The sequence below is a fragment of the Sparus aurata genome, chromosome 12, assembly GCF_900880675.1.
Source record: "Sparus aurata chromosome 12, fSpaAur1.1, whole genome shotgun sequence".
In the NCBI taxonomy this organism is placed as follows: Eukaryota; Metazoa; Chordata; class Actinopteri; order Spariformes; family Sparidae; genus Sparus; species Sparus aurata.
The window spans coordinates 23,880,423-23,900,322 of NC_044198.1; the positions used below are offsets into that span (position 1 = coordinate 23,880,423).

Consider the following 19,900-nt stretch of genomic DNA (forward strand, 5'->3'; position numbering starts at 1 on the left):
TATATCATTATAGCCACAATACCAGTTGATTTTTCCAGCAGGGGATAGTGTAGCCGAGTGCTTCACAAAGCCGAATGAAACACAAAGCGAATAAAAGTGATTTTAAGAGACGAGACTGAGTTTGCGGTCTCCGCAGGCAGCTCATTTTAAAGTCGTTGGAGCCGTAACTGAGGATTTTATGAAGAGGACATGAAAGATCTCCTAAATAACTTGAAGTGAGGCCCCTCATGGCTTTCTAAGTAATCAATAGAACCTTAGAATCAATTCTCAAAGCAACAGGTTGCATGTGGTCGTGTTCTTTGCATCCTTGAATAGAGCGAGCATCTTAATTTTCCAGAGCTCGAAATGACGTCTTCAGCTCGCTTCGTTTGTCCAGCTAACAGTCCAACACCTAAAGATTCTTCAGTCATTGTCACAAATTACATTTAAGAGGTAATTTCGCTTAAACAATTACTGAAAAGATCAGTCAACTATCAAAACAGTCGGTGGTTTGTTTTATGTGACGGACTTATCGACTTGTAGGTTGATGATCGCCGCTCTAGCCCAGAAGCCACAAGTAATGAGAGGTGGATCACAGAGAATAAGACGCTCCTCCAATTGCTGTTTTTCGCGCTTAATCCAAGTAAAGCTGTTAACAAACAAAAAGCCGTGTAATTATACGCAGATCCGTCTCTCACTGCTCTTAAACTTCAGAGCTTTAACTCACACGGTGGTTATTCAGACCTCGAACTTGACACACATCCATCCATCCTATTTTTTCCGCTGTCTTCCCGCCAGCAGACAGGTACGCTTGTTGTCTCCGCGGCCGAATGTGCAATCCCACTGGAATGCTGCGCGTCTCGTAGGGGGATGGAGGGATTTGGACACGGCGATGACTGAATGACCAATTACAGGACACTAAGACTTTCTAGACCCATTTACCTGCCTGTATGCGCTACTGACAGATGGCAGACAGGATCATCACTCCTGCCCCTCCCCGGCGTTTGAGGCATTCTGTAAGTTTGGCACATGAGGAGTAACCGAGGTGCACCTCTCCCACCGTCGAGGTAAAAGGCGACTTTAATTGGTTATTTAATCTGGGGGGGAAATTGCTGGGTTGTGTCTGATTGGCCGGTTAAGATGTCTCGGGTCATTCCAGACACTGACGGTGGTGCTGTCGCTGTAAACTCCCAGGACCTCTGGCACCACAGCCTTTTCCATTCCCACCGTGTCCCGGCACACCAACTTAGGAATGAGGTATCTCTCATCTGGTGGCCTGAAGTAGCGGTTTGAAAGACGCATTCCAGAGACACCCGAGCTTTTTCTGAACGCCCAGCCCCCCTCCTCAACATACACTTTGCCATGAGGTCCTGAGGAGAGAGTGAGGTGGGACGCCAACGCAAGAGAGAGTGCTCAGTCAGCCTTCCCTCAGGCCGTCTCTGACCTCGCAGTGATGGCAGGGAGGACGGGACACGCTGCATAAACACGAATCCGCAAAATGAGACACCTGGCTGTGTAAATGCTACTTCGGTTCTATTCAGGGACGGGTTTTAATTCTGCCTTCCGAAAAAGAGCTGAACCTTGAATTTGAAAATCCTCATTTTCCGCCCTCCTCCTCTTCTTCTGGCGTCCCTTTTAACACCCCAGCTGACCCTTGACCTCCACACAAACAGCTGGTCCTGAGCCAGCGCTGACTCATTGTCTCTGCGACAGACACGGCTCATGCGACAGGATGTGGTGACGGACGTGCCTTCATCTGTTTTATTTCCCACCTCCCTTTTCTTTGCATGCTAACTTTGATATTTTAAAGGAGACCTGTTAAGTTTTTCCCTGTTGGTGTTGTTGTGCATGTAAAACATCTTAAAGTTAAAAAGTTAAAAAGTTTAAAGTCTCTCTCCCACAGAAGCGCCTGAAACGCCTCGTCAGTAGCTCCACCTTTAATTCAGTGGTTTCGTGACATCACTACGTCACTGGCTCAGGCGTGTGTGAGCTGACCAATCAGAGCAGACTGGGCATTTGGGAGGGGGGCGCAGGAGCTAACAGACAACAGACAGACGGGGAAAAACTGATGTGTTTGTTGAGCATCAAAGCATGAAAACCTATTCTTTATGAAACATTATGAACCTGAAAGTGATAAAATAATATGTTTCCTTTCATATTCCGCTCTCCTTTTCTAAAGAGTTATCTGTCTCTCCTTTGTCTTTCTTATATTCTCTCTCTCCTGCTGTCTGCCGTACACCATCCTGTCGAAGCATCCGTCAATTAAAGAAATGTTTCTCATATGATGCCAAGCTGAATTCCTCAGGGAGCACTCTGCCAAGGCATGTGCTCTCCGCATGATGCGATTTGATGCCTGGCATTTAATAAAGGAATCATAGAGAAAAGGGGAAAGGAAGACAGGATGGCAGACAGACACGCAGATGCTGAAAGAAATAAAAAAAACGTAGAAAATAAAGAATTAAAGCGGCTGAACGTTGGTGGCAAGTTCGGTTCGGGCGCTTTTTTTCTTCTTTTCCTTTTCCACTATCTCTTCCTGACCTCAGGTTTCCACACCGCATTCCCTGTGAGGCGTCTCTTTTTCCTCCACGGCTTCTGATTGGCTACCTGAACCGTAGTCGCTCCGCTTTAGTGTTTTCCAGCCTGTCTGCTGTTCATCCAAAAAAAAAAAGAAAAAAAAAGCTGGTGGCAGAGGGAGGGGGTCTGATTCCTGCACGAGGTGCTACGAAACCGCTCCAGCCGCAGACCATGCTTCTCTCTTTTCCGGTCGTCTGGAAATCTGCACAGACTGAACAGAGAGGATCTGCTAATGGAATCATAATGGCTTCTTCTGCTTCTGTTCAAACAAAAATCCAGAGAGCTGGTTTTTCTCACAACAATAGTGGTTTTAAGATATAATCAGATCGACTCTCCAAAGTGAAAAAGATTGAAAAACTCTCTCCGTCTGACCTCCACATTAGCGAGCAGCGGTCTCCTCAGCTGGTAAGCTCAGCTGGAGAGGCCGCCCTCTTTCTGGGGTCCTGAGAACACCCCACTAAGGGAATCTGCTCGGCAGATGTGCCTCACACTTGAGCAAAATGGAGGAAATAGTTGAGGCTGTACACTCGAAGCATGCAGATGGAGGCAAACACCCCCCCCTTTTTTTTTTTAAACGTCTGTTTCTGCACATTTTATGCGTTCAAATACCAAATTACGATTGGTATTTCCATTTCCACACTTCTTTAACTGTTTCTCCTGCATGAAGAAGTTTTCACTTTGACTTATTCCATCTTCCCCCCGCTGGACCCTCGCAGCGTCTGTTAGATCGATCAGCTGTGGGAGAAGAGAGAGAAGTTGGGGGGGGGAGGAGGAGGGAAAGTTCGACAGAAGTCTCCCAGGATCACATGCTTTTGTCATTAAGCTTCTCATCCTGTGCTGCGCTGGAAACGCTCCACCATGCACTTTTGCTAACTTCTGTATTTTTTTTCCTCTGGCTGGCCTCTAAGTCTGCCAGCCGTCCCCTCTCACATTAATCCTATCCTGTTACATTTTGGGCACTCCACAAATCGCTGATGTTTCCTTTCAACTCGTCTTCCCAATTCTTCCAATCTAAGCTATCTTTGTCTGTTTTTGTAGCGTTTTTTTTTCTTTTTCCCCCATTAGGAGCAGCGATAATACCTCCGACACTCCTCCCCGGCCCTAAAGAGCGCGGTGTCCTAAAATAATAATACGATTACAACATTCTGGAGACAAAAAAGAATAGTCATGACGAATGGTTGCTGCTACTTTTAACTTTCCAAAACATTTCTCTCTCTCTCTCTGTCCAACCCGTCGTCCTACCTGCCAGGTGATTCGTTCCCGGAGGACTTTTCCATCTTGGCTACAGTGAAGCCGAAGAAGGGCAGCCAGTCCTTCCTGTTGTCTGTGTACAACGAACAGGGCATCCAGCAGCTCGGACTGGAAGTGGGCCGCTCTCCCGTCTTCCTGTACGAGGACCACACAGGCAAACCCAGCCCCGAGGACTACCCCCTCTTCCGAGGAGTCAACCTAGCTGACGGAAAGTACGTGCGCTTGTTGTTGTTTTGCCCGATGAACATCCATCAGTACAATACGCTCTGCTTTTAGTTAATGCAAACCTCCCCTCTAATTAAAGTCCAGGTGAATGTGGGCTTTGAGGGTGGTTTAGTTTGTTTGGCAGCAGCCGGCCCAGGTGGTCTTTTATCTGCAGTGGATTTGTTTGTGATTTAATGCCTCACACTTTATATGGTAATTTCACCCAAACACGAAAATTCAGTCGATATCTACTCGCGCTCATGCTGCTGGAAAGTCAGATGAATTTTCGTTGTGCGACAAAACATTTGTGGAGCGTCGCAGCAAAACAGCTTTGCAGCATTCTCCTAAATCCACCGAAGTAGATGTGGACTTAAAAAACATGAAAATGGCTCCATACAGCTTGTCTTGCATAATTCAAGTCGTGGTGTGAAAGGATGTGATTTATTCCTTTGACGCAGGGTTTAGCTGTTGCGCTAATGCTGTTAGCTTAGCGGCTACAGCGACGATTTCTGCTTCAAAATGACTGTAAATAACCTTTTTCCAAATCAAGTTTAGGATCTCGGGTCTTTTGGAAACTTGGATTACAACAGATGAAATGTTTTGAGCCATTTAATGTTTCTTTATAGTTGTATTTTCAAGTTTGAAAACAAGTCCCCATCGACTTCAGTGGATATAGGAGAATCCTGCCATGCGGTTTTGCTGTAAAGCTCCAGAAATGTTTGTTCTTGCAGCATGAAATTAAATAAATAATGACTGAATTTTCATTATAAGGTGACTTTATCCTTTAATGTGGATTAAAGTGTCCTCAGATATGGGTCTTCTGCTCGCAGGCACAGTGTAGAATTCAATTTGCGTCAACAAAAAAAAAAAAAAAAAGTGATTTAAAGAAAGAATAAAGTGAGATTCAGTTTCGCTCAAACAAAACAGGCTACATTTGAATTTGAGCACAAAAGAGGCTCTTAGCGGGGCGTTAGCAGTGTGTAGCAGGGCAGGATGTAACCCAGTACGTGTGTGAATTAACCTCACCTCCCCTTTCAGATGGCATCGAGTGGCCATCAGTGTGCACAAGCAGACCATCACCCTCATTCTGGACTGTAAAAAGAAGACCGCCCAGAGGCTGCTCCGAAGCGCCAGCCCCATCGTCGATACCAAGGGAATTGTAGTGTTTGGAACTAGAATACTTGATGAAGAAGTCTTTGAGGTAGGAAATGAACTTTAATTCCTCGTATACATGTTTTGTTTTTGCAACATTTAGAACTGTTTGTATGTTTGTGTCCTTCTTTTTTACCAGATGCATGCAAGTTTTCTGAACCGTGTCCCTTTGGTTTATGACTCTGTGTGAATTGATTGCGCCCAATTTGGGATTGATCTCCAATTATGCTCTATTTTCAAGGCTTGTACCAAACAAGTTTGCATACCAGCGGTCACCAGGCCAACTTCACTGTGATTTAAAGTCCTCAAGCAAATTAGATAAAAGCAAATGAGATTCTGCAGTTCACACACATGTGGCTGTGGTGCGAACGATGGTCATCCCCAGTTCCCCAACGCCGCGTGGGACATGGGATGGGGAGCGCGGTCGCGGCCACATCCTCTATAGATGTGTGGATTCAGCTCGTGGACCCCCCAAAACATCTGATCCTCCGACCTCTGCCACCCAGCCTCGCACATGCACACAATCGCAAATCAATTTTAATTTTAGGTGCCGCATATTCCACATCGTCCGCACGAAAACACGTCTCCAAGTTCTGTTCTGTGCTTCATCGGTTGTCGCTATTTTGAGTTTTGCATCATTGTGGCTGCCGAGCTGTTAGAAGCTGTAAATCAAATGGTGTAACACGTTAGATGAGGGTTAATTAACAATTAATTGGTTGGTTATTAGCATTTCCATCGCATAGTGGCTCTTTATTAGTCATTATAAAGCACAAGATATTAAGTTGAATCAACAACTGATGAACCTCACGAAGACATTTTCTCAGTTTGAGAGTCAGTTCGTCCTTTTTCCTAACGAATCGCAGCATCTTCACGTATGTCTTCTTCAAACTATGATAAGGAAGTGTCTCAGTTCAACTCTCGGCCAGTGCATGCTGGGAAGTCCACTACTAAACTTATTTTTGATGAGTTGATTGAAGTCATTGAAGTACAGCAGATCCATCCAACTCGTCATTTTGATTTAAACAACTCTTGATGTTGGAAGAACTCCTGTCAACTCTGAAGTGGTCTGAACATAGATAGATAAAGAGACATAGAGATTAAGTTAAATCAACTTGAAATAAGTAAAACTTGTATATTTATGTAAAGCAAGTTGATTCATCTCTAATTTGGTTAAACTTTTTACAAGAATAGTCATTCTCTATAGATATGATCAGTTATAATGTGACAAAACTAGACCTGCAACAATTAGTTGATCGATTTATCCATATTTCAAACATTTGCTGGTTATTCAACTCAGCTTACTTCCAATCGATGAACATAATTTAGGACGTTATTGAGGGAAAAACTAATACTTGTGAAATATTGTCATGCCACATTAGTCAATAATAAGTGCAACAAGTTAATGTTGACCTAATAAAGTGTTGTGTTTCTGTTTGTGGGTTCGTGTCCGTAGTCGGCTGCAGAAGTTATTGTTTACAAAGGTTTTTTAACAAGCGCTGACAGGTTTTCATGATTACAATGAGGGCTTTCCTTCTTCCTTCCTCCTCTTTCGTATGTCTCCAAAGTCTTTTCTGTGGCTGGAGATGAAAGATTAATGTTAATCTGACCAGTGACAGGAAGTCTGTCAGGAGGGCTTTATGATGCCCAGAGATCCCTGATGTGCATCGCAGCAAAACGCTTGTCGCTTTCACCTCGTGTGAAGAATCCGAATCAGTTCAGCGAGCGGCCTAAAAACAAGACTTTTGTGCGGATATTTGTGGCTGTTAAACATAACCCCTGTGACGGACACACACACTGACACACACACACACACACGCACACACACACACAGAGAAAGGCACAAGGAATAGTGTTGTCTTTGTCCTGTCAGAGTTGTGCTTGTTTAAAGGGGGATTAGTCTGTGAGGCTGAGGCCCTCAATAATAATTAGTAACAGAGGCTGACTGATGTGACTGATGCTGAGCCAGCTGACCTCTGACCTCACCGCTGACAAAAAGAATGAAATATGACATCACTCCCCCCCCCCCCCACACACACACACACACAATCCATGAAAGTTAGTTGGTCTGCCGAGCCATCGGGGAGCCGGATATATGATGGAATATAAAAATAACGCTAAAAATTCACTTCTTGAACTCGTTCAAAATCGTTAATCACCGCCTGGCAACCGAAGAAAAGACACATAGTATGAACTGAACTGTATACGCATGCATTTTCCACAAGAGTGTTGGATGTGGGAATGCAGCTCTGTTTCATATTACATGGATTATGTTCACATGTCTCATGTAGTTGTTGACTTGAACAGTCTAATGAGGCATAAATACAGATGTTTCGAGTGTATGTTGGTGTATACGTGCTCTATCTTGGCTGTTATTTCCCGCTCAGCCTAATGGCCGCTAGTAAAAAAAAAAATCCTCCAGTTGCCAGCAAGACGACTGCACACACACACACACACGACGGTTTATAATCCTGCTGTAATGTTTTTCGCTGAGGTATTCTCGTCAGTGAGATGGAGGTGATACAATGTAAAAACTCTTTACCCGGCTATCAGAGCCCCGCGTTAACAGTCCAATGGTTACCGTGGGAACAGACAGATATTTTGCGAGAGATGTTAAAAAGCCCTCCTGCTGTGCGTCTGCCAGTTGGGAGACAGGACAGGCTCCAGTGCGTGCACAAAATGGAAAATATGCCACATAGTTTCCAAATTATGCTCGGGCCGCGCTCCTTCCCTCCTCGTACTCCCTTCTCCCCTCCGCAGTTCAGTCTGATCCTGTGTTGGCTTTTGCCAGAGTCAGTTACCACCAAGAGGTGTTGAGCACGGAAACACACTCAGACACACACACACACAGACGTTAAAAAAAAAAAACCAAAAAGGTATTTGATTTCACTGGCAGGCCGATTAATTCAGTTGACTCAAGAGGCTGCAATTTCCAGTCAATCTCTTTAGAAAAACAGCATGTAAAAGGGGAAATAACAAGAAAAGAGCAGCAGCACTTTTGAGCTGTCAGTCGGCGAGGGCTGTTTTTTTTTTTCTCCCACGTTTTCATTTAAGGTCACGGGAGATTTAAGTGCATCACACGAAGACTGATAAAATGGAATATCTTGCAAAAAATAAAAGATGATCAGTTGGAAAAATGGCTCAACTCTCAGGTCTCTTTAACTCTTGTGAACTCACACCAACACGTCTTGTTCTGTCACTCAGGCGCTCCGTGTTGAACGCGATAACACCATCGTGTTCTGCAGCGTTGACTCGCCACGGACACCCACGCAGTTTTGTTCCTCTGGGCCGTTGTGCAGTGATTGCAGCCAAGCTACTTTTTGTTGTTCTCGTTCGGTGGATGATATATTCATCTGACAACGGTCACGTTTGCTTGAATTTCCTCTGTTATGATTTACCAACCTTTCTTTTTACTCTCTGGGCCTTTCTGGACACACTCACATGGTCAGTCATTGATGCTATGGTATGATTAGTGGCATGATAATCGAGCTGAATATGAATATTTCTTTTCTGATTATGAATCTGATATTTGATCCAATTGCTGAGTAGAAATTACAGGTAAAGTACACCTCAGTTGAACTTACATACAGTCCTTGAGTAAATGCACTTAGTTACTTTTCCACCGCTGGTTTACAAGAGGCGTTTTTGATCCTGATTGTGCTGCTCGTCTGATGTAAACGCAGCTGATCTTGCGTTTCCTTTTGCCTGTAAAGTTCTCCAGAGGCCTTTTTCTTTACATACAGCAGTCAGGACAGGAGGCGGGTAGCACTTAGTCTCTGCTGGTTTGTGGTTTGGTTTCTGACATGGTTATTACGGTCGCAGGGAGAGCGTCTGCACTCTATAAGTACCATAATGTTATTTTTTTTTTCTTCCCCCCGAGCAGCTCACATATGAGCGCTGTAGCGTGCGCCAGTAAAGACCATGAAGGTGATTTAGGTGCTGATTATATAAGAGGACAGGTATTTTATCGGGTAATCACTGCCCATCTGTTTCAGATGAAGCGGTCATTACTCCCTCTGAAGGATTGTTATGTACGTCTTAAAATCAGTCATTAAGGGACTATCTTTTGCTAGCTAATGGGTTTTAGCGGTGTTGTTTTTCTTCGTTAACCGCAGCAGGGTTACGGATGTGTACTTCCAGTGCACTTTAATCTCTGTTCAGACGGTGGAGCCTGCACGACGTAGTCCATCTGCAGAATGAGTCCCCTGATTTTCTGCGATCACTGTAGTTCCCAGTCGGCGTGCCAAGCAAAACTGAAGATAATTGAATACCCATCTCTTGGCTCCACGTAGCGCTCAGTGAAATAAATTGCTGCGGTTGGCCCGGGACAGACGGACCACTTGGCGTCACTCCGAAGTAAATCCATCGGGTCCAGGGAACCTTTGAGCGAAACGAAGCAGCCCAGGTGGAGCCGTACAGACACAGCACTTCTCGTCTGGCCTCCGTTATTGTTGCAGCGAAAGGGCAAAAGCGTCCTCATCCAGTATGAATGTGAGCTAAAACTTGGCGCATTCGAGATTTTGGTTGTTGTGAGAAGCAAGATGTTCGGGATGGAGGAGCGGAGGGGGAGCTGGAGCGGTAGGTTCGGCCCGTGGAGCCAAAACCTTTGGGTCATACTCTGGAAAGAATGAGGAGCTCTCTCTCTCTCTCTCTACTGATGTCAGTGTTGGAACGGCAGCCTCACCGCATGACATCATCCAGAGGTTTCCTTGGTATCCGCTGATAGGCTGTCCTGAACAAGGGGAAGGGGAGGGTGGTGGTGGTGGTGGTGGGTGGCTGTGTGTGGGTGGGCGGTGATAAGTTGGGGAAGGACAGGTAAGAAACGCACAATGGACTTGAGATGAAGAGGACTGAGGTTAACATATGTTGAAATAAAGGATTAGGGATGGAATGAGTGGGAGAGTTAGAGGAAGAGGAGCAGCGCGAAGGATCGGGAGGCCTTTAATAGGGCTGGGATGGATGGAGCTGAGTTGTGGGGCTCCCATAGTGCAGCCGGAGCCAGGAAAAAGTAGTAAAAACACGCAACACATGCGCTTGATGCTCGTTAAGAGCCTTAATATTATGTGATGGCATGACGAGTTTAACACATCCTGTTTCCTCATCTTCACCTCAGGACTTTTCCTCAGTTTTTCCCCGCCGTTCGCTCAGCACCCCCCCTTATTTACAGTTCACATTCCTCAGTCATCCGAGGTAAAGATGCGCTCACCTGTCGAGGTTGTTGTAATTTACGACCGAGGAGGATGTACTGCATCATCTCTTTCCATATTTGTAGCAGGTTTTTTTTTCGGAGTCAGAATCCGATCTAAGCCCACGTTGGCCCGGTTTCCGAGGTAGTAGTAAAATCGGTTTAGCTGACGCTGCCTGGCCTCGACTGTGCTCCTGTCTTATTATTTGTTATTAGCTGCACCTAAGCTCAAGTAAAGCTTTTAATTTAAATCAGCGGCTCCACAGTCCAACATTTCTGGTTTCTGTTGTAAACTAGAACGGCAATCAGTAGAGTGCATACCTCTGCCAAGGCACAACCGCAAGCTTTAAATCAACCAAGCCTCGTCCAATATCAAATAAATCCTTTGTTCGTCTATGTGATTGTTTTGTATTTACGACATATCTGCTGGATCCAGATTTTTATTTGAATCTACACTGAATTGTACTACTGTTAAATAAAAATGAAATAATGAACATTTTTAATGGAGTCCGTTCTGGGCTGAGTCCCATCATCCATCCAAGTTCTGCAGAAATCTGTTTGGTATTTGTGTAAAACTGCTGACAAATCAGTCAAGAAACCAACCAACCAATGGACAAAAGCAAAAACACAACCTCAGAGGAGGCAAAAAAAACTGTGAGGGTGTCAAACGAACACTAACAGGTCTACCTCGGGTGGATAAATGGTGGATAATGACTTCTCTCGTGGAGCCTCAGCAGAGGAGACTTGGACATTTGATGCCCTGGTTGGGTCTTTATGATTGGTCTGGTCCTAGAAAACACGAGGCCCCGTTTCCACGAAAATAATGTATCTTAGTAAAGTAGATTTGATCCCAAGTGGACGGCTCTGATTAGTGGTGTAACTGCAATTTACTAACCCTAGGCCACAAAAGAAAGTTAATCGGCAACTATTTTAAAATGATGTCATTTATATGCTGACGATGATGTCAGATATTTGCTGTTTCCTGCTTCTTAAATGTCAGGATTCGCAGCTTGTCTTTGTCATTCATGAGTTTTGGGGTTTTGGACTGTCGGTTCCGGGAAAAAAAGCAATTTGAAACAGACAGAGAACGCTCAGTTTACTAAGTGTATAAATCTCAAATAAAGATGTTTCTGTTATTCAGCCTGCTGTCAGTGGTATAAACAATGCTAGACAAACTGTCTAGCTGCAGTTTTCCCATAGACAAGCCAAGTGAAGGAGGAAATGATGCACTTGAGATTTGACTCGGAGGAACTGGATTTAAAAATAAATAAGTAATGCAGTTGTATCTGGATACATTTTTGAAGCACCAGTCATCACTGATAATAGGTGATTACAGCTTCAAGTAAAGATCCTACTGCTGTGTAACTCACTGTGTAACAACATTAGCATTATGTCACTTTTAGATGACGTATTGTCCCTTAAAACACCTAAAAAGTGCTTCCAAATCACACAGTGTTGAATTGTAATGTACAGTAGCTCCTCAGACGCGTGGATTGCTGTATTCACATGTGTCTGTATAATCACATCCAAGGTAAATGCCATGCTCGACTGTCATAGCACACTACTTCTATACAATTCCAAGGAGGAACAGGACGTGGGGACTCCAGTAGCCCCGGGGAAGATGGTTTTTCCACCACGGATAATTAAGAGAATTTCTCTAACTCATGTCAGATGTTTGTCTTTCGCCCACTTATTCCCTCTGTTATTCCTTCACTGTGTCAGCAAGCGCTGAAGTGTGCCCTCAGCACTTTTTTTTTTATGTAGATTTCAGCAAATGGCCAAGCCAAACACTCAGAATCTACAGAGTCTGTTAGGTGAGGCGAGCCGCTCTGGTTTCCACCACCACCCCCGAGTGAAGGGGAAATGGGAATATGGCCGCCTGCGGTCCTTAGGGAGGTGGAATTAAGACGTCACACGGAAAAGGGAGTGTGATGGGGGCTGGGAAGATGGGCTCCAACGAGGTGAGGGAATGGTTAAGGTGCTGTGTATTGGATAAGTGGGGTGGCAGACGGACCTGTTGCTCTTGGCAGCTGCTCTGAGCGTTGGGATTGAGCTACAGTCTGGAGGGGAAAGTGCATGTGAGTGAGGATTTACTTGATGTCTGGTAGAGGTTTCACCCTGTTTCTCTAGAGGTACATAGGTGTGCGTGCGTATGTAGCGTGTCCTTGTGCATTTTTGTGCGCGTGTCCACGCTGATTTATGTCCTCTGCGCGGCAGGCTGACCTCCTCAATGTGTTGTTTGGTTTTTGCGGTCAGGTTGGAGTTTGCCCAGGCGCTGGGACTGTCAGCATGCCGGTGTGGGCTGGCAGTGGGAACCCAAGGCCTGGCTCAGAGCTCAGGGGCGACTGTGTAAATACGTTTGTGAAAGTAGCTCGCCTTCAAAACGCTGCCAGATCTCGGACCTCCCAGAGTCTCATCCTGCTCTGTGGGGCCCTCCTACCCGTCTTTCCTTCGGCCTGACACACGAGCAGTAAAACGATGAGAAACAAGACTCAAGGTTTTGCTTCTCGAAGAAGCCGTCGTGTTAAACGGTAAACAGAGCCATTACCAGGTGTCCCTGTGGGGATGTGGGGAATTAATGAGCGTTGGTTTGCGCTGTTTATTCCGTGCTTTGCTGCTCTAAGCCAAGAAAGTGCAAAAAATGTCATGGGACGCTGAACCCAGCCCCCCCCCCTCCTCAAATGATTAGCAGGGGCTCGCCTGACATCACCTCCAGACCTTACTATAATCAAAATAAGCCTCTGTTGGGCTCCTTCAGCCTTATGCTTGAAGTACGTGTGTGTTTAAGAGCAGAGCATATATATCGAGTTGCAGCGACTTACCCCCCCCCCCCGGTCATTAGCTGTCCGCCGCGATGTGGCGACTCTGAAACGACGCCAGTGCTGCTTTCCATCCTCACGCATCATATATTTTTATTCAGAAAAGAGGGAACACAATGAACTCGGTCCACCCTGCATGGTTTTTGGGTCAGGTTCAGATGGAGACAAATGTTTTTGGCTGCTTGCTCATTAGAGCACTCTCCTGCCCCCACCTGGACACAGCCAGAACATCCAGCAGGGGATGAAAGTGTGTTTGTGTGGGGGGGGGGGCAAGACACAATAAAAAGGATATGAGTGGCTTTTTTTTTTTTTTTGTGTTATTAATCAGTCTGGAGTCGTTCCTCAGTGATCCAGCTGTGACCCTGATGTAACCCTCACCCTGTCGCATCCTCAGCAGCGTCCTTAACATGAAGTGCGTGAAGTGAGCGCGGCCATCGCTCACAGCCGCAGTCGATGGCCTTTTTTTTTATTTTCCGCCACAGACTTGACATGCGGAGTGCATTGGCCGGGAGAAGAGTCATATTTCAGCCGAGCCCAGGGAGACGGTGACAGCGGCGGCCCTGTTATTGTCTGAAAACTCTGCCTTAAGCACCACTCTGATGTGCCACATGACGCTCCACGGTGACAAATGTCACTGTCCTCTCTCAAATAGGAAAGATGATTGCATGTCTTTCACGGCTCCCTCAGGGGTTTGGGTGTGATTGTATAATTTCGGGTTTTTCTTTTTTCGCCTCCTTCGGCGTGCTGTGTTTGGGTGCGGGATCGGCGGTGCGTGTGCGTCTGCGTCTGCGTTGTGTCGCCGCATATCAATCATTTTATTTAAGCCTGTGTGTCGTGTAGAAGCGTCCGTTTTGTGTGACCTTTGAGGGGAAAAAATAAGCTATAATTTCCTGTTCTTTTAAAGTGTTTTGGTTGACCAATCAGCCTCATCAAATGCTGAATCCCTGACTCTGCACATACGGCAGAGGCAGTGCAGTTTCCTGTCTTCAAACACAGAGCAGGTAGCCGGCGTATATAGTAATGGGGAAAATACCTCACGCTTTAATGGTGCTGCTGGATGAAGTCGACCATCCAGCGCCAGAATACTAAATGAAGAATTTGGCATTAGCATACAGCTGGAGTACAGTATAGGAATATTTACTGCTTCCCTACATCTGTAAAACAGCAGCTTATGTAACATTTGGCAGCGCAGTCTGTCAGCGACGTGCGGTGAAAAGAGCAGCGCCGGCTCAAAGAGAAAAGGAAATCAGAACCAGCTTTAGCGGTTGTCACGGTGGATCAAGACTTTGACAATAGTTTCACTGTGGAGGTGTACAGTTTTCATGGGAACCCATACGCTGCACGCCATTTATATGGAGGCAGAAATAATTCATGGGCGACGATGGAGGATGAAAAGGAAGTGAGAAAGCGGCTTTGTTGTGATGTGTCAAGTGAAGACACTCTTGTGCAGAGCTACAGTTTGTTTTCCAGTCATTGTTTATATCTGAAAGAAAAAGGGGATCAAATGATTTCATGTGTTCATTATTATTGTTATTATGATGTGATGATGAGAATTAAAGGTGCAAAGTGTAAGAAGTAGCCGCTCCTCAAGCAAATAGGGGGCAGCATATAACCAGAGTAACCGCTAATTGTTGCTAACTCTGGCTTCCGTCAGCTAGTTAGCTCAGTTAGCAGTGCAGCTAGCAGCCATATAAGCTGACTCCGCCTGAGCTTTACAATCAAACTTTCACCTCTGGATATGCAAAGCAGGTATTACGAGACAAGATGATGCAGGGCTAGCTGGTTAGCATGCTAACGTTAACATAAGGTCAGCGCTGCAGCACGTCAGGATGCCTCTCGATCCTGGACTGGGTTAGCATTTACAAATGCACAAATACAGGTTGCGTTACAATCTGGGGTGAAGGTAGGAAGTCTAAGGAAGTGGCGCTATGAAGTTGCATTTTGGGAAATGTAGGATCCAGTGTTTTTTGGAGCTGCACCCATACTAAAGGGCTAGAAGTCAGGGTTGGGTCAGACTGTTTGGAAGTGTTACTCAGTCTTTTTCTCTCCCCAACCTCAAAATCTAAGTGCAATTCAAAAAAAGAAATCATTTGTTTCTAACGTCTCCTCGCCTGTCCATCTGTATTTGGTTTCATCCCTGTGCTCAGTGCCTGGCTTCCCTTTTTATAGTCCAGAACTTTCTTTAACACAGAATAAAACTTCAGACGGCTGGAACTCTTTGTGCTGAACACTCCAACGCAACGGAGCTCAGCTCAGCTCACGTCCACGTTTCCCATCTAGCTTCTTCTTCCTCCCATCCTCTTCTTTTTTTTTCCCTCTCTCTCTCTCATGCCTCTGGCTGTACAGTTAGTACAATCAAATGCAGCCATCAGCTTTTCCACCCTCAGTAAGCTCCTTATAGCGGCAAACTTTTTCTTTCTAGGTATATGCACATGCCTCTTTTCTTTCTCCGCGTACATGTCGCACGTAATTAAACACATTCTGCCACGCTGCTCTCACCGCTGCGAGGATGTTCTCATTAATCCAAAGGTGTATGATTAATTATCTCGTCTCGGTACAATTAGGATCGCACCACTTCAGTGTCAGGCTCTACTCTACCCTGACATTCCTCTGGCTGCTCCGGGTGATGGAGAAAAGGAGCGTTCGGAAACCGAGAAAAAGGAAAGCCGAAAAAGAATGGCATGTGAATAGGAAAGCAGTCGCAGCGCTCCAGACGGCAGGGCTGTTTTGTCGTACTGAGGGCTGATTCCTTATTGAATGTGACCTCATTTCAAACATTGAATTCCCATCATCCCCGCTCAGCGCAGCTGTGACACGCAGTCATGCCAGGATAAGAGACAGACTGTCAAAAATGATAGCAAGTCGAGGCTCCCTCACGGATCCCGGCTTTAGACAAATAGCTCAGAGGTAGCCATTTGAAAGTTTCCTGGGAGCTCCGAGTTCATAGCTGGGGAGTGCTTTGTAATGGCAGTCTTTCTGTCTTGGAGGAAGTACTGGGATTTGTTCGCCCGCATCCATCATAAACCCCCCTCTCCCCCCCCTCTGCTGATAACATAAGCCAAGGACTGAGCAGGAAACATCATCTTGTGGGGTGTTTTGCAAGGCATTATTAAAGGACCCAAGATGGGGAGCTGTGTGTGGTATGTCCAAGTGTAGCAGCAGTGAACTGTCGCTGGTTAGACCTCAAATCGTGATGCATTTATGTCTGTCAGGGAATCAGAGCGATCCGCAGAGTTTCGAAGCTGGAAAGAGATGTTTTGGGATTTCAGACTTTTTCGGCAATGAGACATAATTAAAACCACTTCACCCTCTGTGGTGGTTTTGTTCCCATACTTGGGCTGCTTCGTGATTCTCATACCCCCCCCCCCCCCCCCCCCCGGAAATATATTAGTTTCAGCTACAGTTGACATTGTGTTTGATCGATGTGGAATGACATCAGCGGGTTTGAATGTATGATTAGGACATGTTTGGAGAGATACAACGCAGCCTTTTTTTTCTCCGTGCCATATGCATTCTGTTGAGAAACATGTGGCAAACACACACACACACACACACACACACCCAGCTCCCTATGTAGCCTGGGGATCCTTCTGAGCCTCGTCTTTCTTCCCTCTTGTTCTCTCCTATCTATCTCCTCTGTTCTGTCTCCCTCTTTTTTTTTGGAGTTTTCTTTAAATCTCACACTTCTGCTACCGTTCCACCACCCCCCCCCCCCCCCCCCCCCCCCCCCACTTCACCTCCACTCAACACACACACACACTCTGTAACTGCACGTCTGCTCATGTTCGACATGTCGCCCGTGTGTTCGTCTTGATCGGCTCAAAGGCGAAAAAAAATCCCCTCAAGTCCCGCTCAGATCTTTCGGCTCTCGTTTGGAAACACACACTGGTTGCGTTTGTGTCTGTCATCGTCCGCGGCTACATGAAGTCACTTGTTCCATGTTCTCTCGCGGCTCCGCTCTGTTTGCTGTAACCTTTTTGTCTCACACTCTGGTGCTCGACTCTGATGCGAGACGACACTCTTGGACGCGGGACAAAGTTCTTCATCATTTAGTCACCCTCAGATTCCCCCTGGCTTGACCTAGTTTCAGCGCCGCCTGGTTTTTCTGCATGTGCTTAACGCCGCAGCACGCAGATGTTCCCCCTCGTCTTTGTTTGTTTATGTGCCTTCATTTTTCCCTCCTTAGGTCACCGAGTGTGAGAGCGGCGAGTCTTTTGTCGCTGGCGATTGTTTTGCTCGTTTGTTTTGCATGGACGGATGAGTGTCTGTGTCCACTCCAGTCACGTGACTTCCTGTTTCTCGATTTCCAGGGAGACATCCAGCAGCTAATGATTGTAGCAGACCATCGCGCTGCCTATGACTACTGTGAGCACTACAGCCCCGATTGTGAAGTGCCGGCGCCCGACCAGCCTCAGAACCAGGACCCCAACACTGATGAATACGTGAGTAACGAGACCTTTTGACAGGCTGATAAGATGACGCCTTGATTATTTGCAGGCATAATCGAGTGTTGACTAACTACTTTTCTCATTTTACCCAGCAAATTTGGATGTTTTGGCATCATGGTGTGTCTACATCTGCCAGTAGCCCATCATGATAAGAGCTCAGGTTGACAAAATACCAGAATGTTAAACTTCATTACAGAACTAGTATGAAATAGACGATACTCGATACCTCTTTCGATGACAAAGCAAAAAGAAAAAGTCCTAGAAACAACCTCCAGACTGTGCTGGTACCAAAGAAGTCACCGAACGTTTACCGGACACGTGACTCCATTGAGTTGCACAGCCTGTGACTTTATTTAATTCTCCTCAGAGTGAAATACTCACACTGGACCAAAACTACTAAACTGATAATAAAGTAACAATAAAGAAAGAAGGAGTCATTCGAGTCGTCGTGTCTCAGGGGCAAAGTATCAATACTCCTGACAGCCTTTATTACAGTAGGAATACTGATGTCTAACTCCACAGCAGGAGAGTCTTGTTATCAGCGGCAAACAGCCAGAAAGTGTTGAAAAACAAATGAATATCAGCAAAAATCCAATATCCTGCCTCCCCCATTATAGCTTTTCATAGTTTTAATATGTTTCACGGTGCAGCTGTGTAAACCCGAGGCCGTTACAAGAGACAAGAGAACCGCCGCGCGTTCCCATGGCTTGACCTTAACTCTCGGAAGTTCATTTCCCTTAATCCATAATTGTCTCTAATGCTCACATCGGATCTCGGTCGGATCGTGTGCTGAAAAGAGCCTCTTGGCCTTAATGCGAGGGGGAGCCGCGCTCTGCCAGAGGAAAAGTGCTGACTCGGGGGAACGGGGTTATCAGGCAGTTAGTTACTAATGTTCAGGAGCGATGCGGTGCCTGCCTAAGCCTGCATCCCCTGCACCGCTCCGTCTACCGCACTGAATACCGGCGCTGCGTAAAGGTGTGTCAGCGAGGTGTTAAGAGACGGACAGGAAGCTCTTCCTCCTGACCTTCTCCCCGGCCCTGTTGGTATGCCTGAAAGCGAGCGTGTGAACCTGACCCGGTTTTTTCCCCTCTCTCTCTCTAAAGATTTCATTAAGAAAAAAAGGCTGCAGAAAAAGTCATTTGTCACTCAGTCGTAACGAGTTGCAACAGGGAGATGCGGTGGGGAGTAGGAGGCATTCCTGCAGCTCGTCTGATCGATGGGCCGGTCTTGTCGCGCATACATCAGCCCGGAGCCAGGAGCAAACAGAGCCGGGGCTCATATTTAAAGAATCATGTTTTCAATAATTGATCGTTTTTCTTTTCTCTTCTCTCGGTCACACTCCCTCAGCGTCAGTGTCATGTGGTTTTTTTTTCTCCTTTAGAACACGGAGGAGGACAGCTACTATTATGAATACCCTTACTATGAGGACCCTGATGGCAAGCCGTATCAGTCGCCTGACGCCGATGCAACCACAAAAGAAGAACCCACGGTAATCTAGCGCGAGTGTGACTTCACATATTAATCTGAATGAAATCAGGGCGCTAACAGTTATCCTCTCTGTGCTTTGCTAGGTGCCGGAAGAAGACGTAGATGTGATTACCACAGTGGAGAAGGCTGTGGGCGCCGATACTGACAAAGTGGTGACCTCCAGCTCATCCGGCTCATCCAGCTCATCCAGCTCATCCTCTGGCGGAGTCGGCCACGCTACGCCCAGCTCAGCCGCCGGAGGAGACACCTACGGAGAGGAGGCCAGCCCGTACGACGGCTACGACGGCTACGGCAACTACGAGACGTACTACGACGAGTCCACGGCGTCGCCGGACGGGGACACCTCTCGCCGCGTCACCATCACCGGCACCGGCACCGACGGAGATCTGGATCTGGGAGCAGGGGGAGCGATTGAGCTGGACGCAGGCACCGGAGGAAAGATCATCACCAGCGGAGGAGGAAGTTCGATAACCATGATCGGCAATAAGACATCAGTAGGTTGACGCCAGTCTCGCGGACGTCCTCGCTTTATCTCTGTAGGTGTCGCAAACTGTGTGAGTGTTGTGCACAACCACAGTCTGTCTGTTATAACCCGCCAATCCACTTGGGGGAAGCAGAGCCAATATGGATGTATTGGCCAAATGCGACAAGGTTCAAGGAATTTGACCGGAGTTTCTCATTTTTCCAAGTTCCATCTTCAAAAATGATGACAGTAAACTCAATATTTGGGGGTTTTGGAAAGTTCGTCAGGCAGATAAAAAGATGTTTTAAGACTTCAGCTGCGGAACATGAGATATTTTCTA

General features: G+C 46.3%; 1 protein-coding gene across 2 annotated transcripts in view; it reads left to right on the top strand.

Moving 5' to 3' along the window:
• Positions 1-19,900, top strand: part of col5a1 (procollagen, type V, alpha 1) — an 83,845-nt gene that overhangs the window by 21,549 nt on the left and 42,396 nt on the right. For both annotated transcript variants that reach the window (XM_030435668.1, XM_030435669.1), the window contains exons 3-7: positions 3,803-4,016; positions 5,047-5,209; positions 17,472-17,603; positions 18,991-19,098; positions 19,181-19,591. In XM_030435668.1, the coding sequence (XP_030291528.1) occupies positions 3,803-4,016; positions 5,047-5,209; positions 17,472-17,603; positions 18,991-19,098; positions 19,181-19,591 (1,028 nt within the window). The remainder of the gene's footprint in view (positions 1-3,802; positions 4,017-5,046; positions 5,210-17,471; positions 17,604-18,990; positions 19,099-19,180; positions 19,592-19,900) is intronic.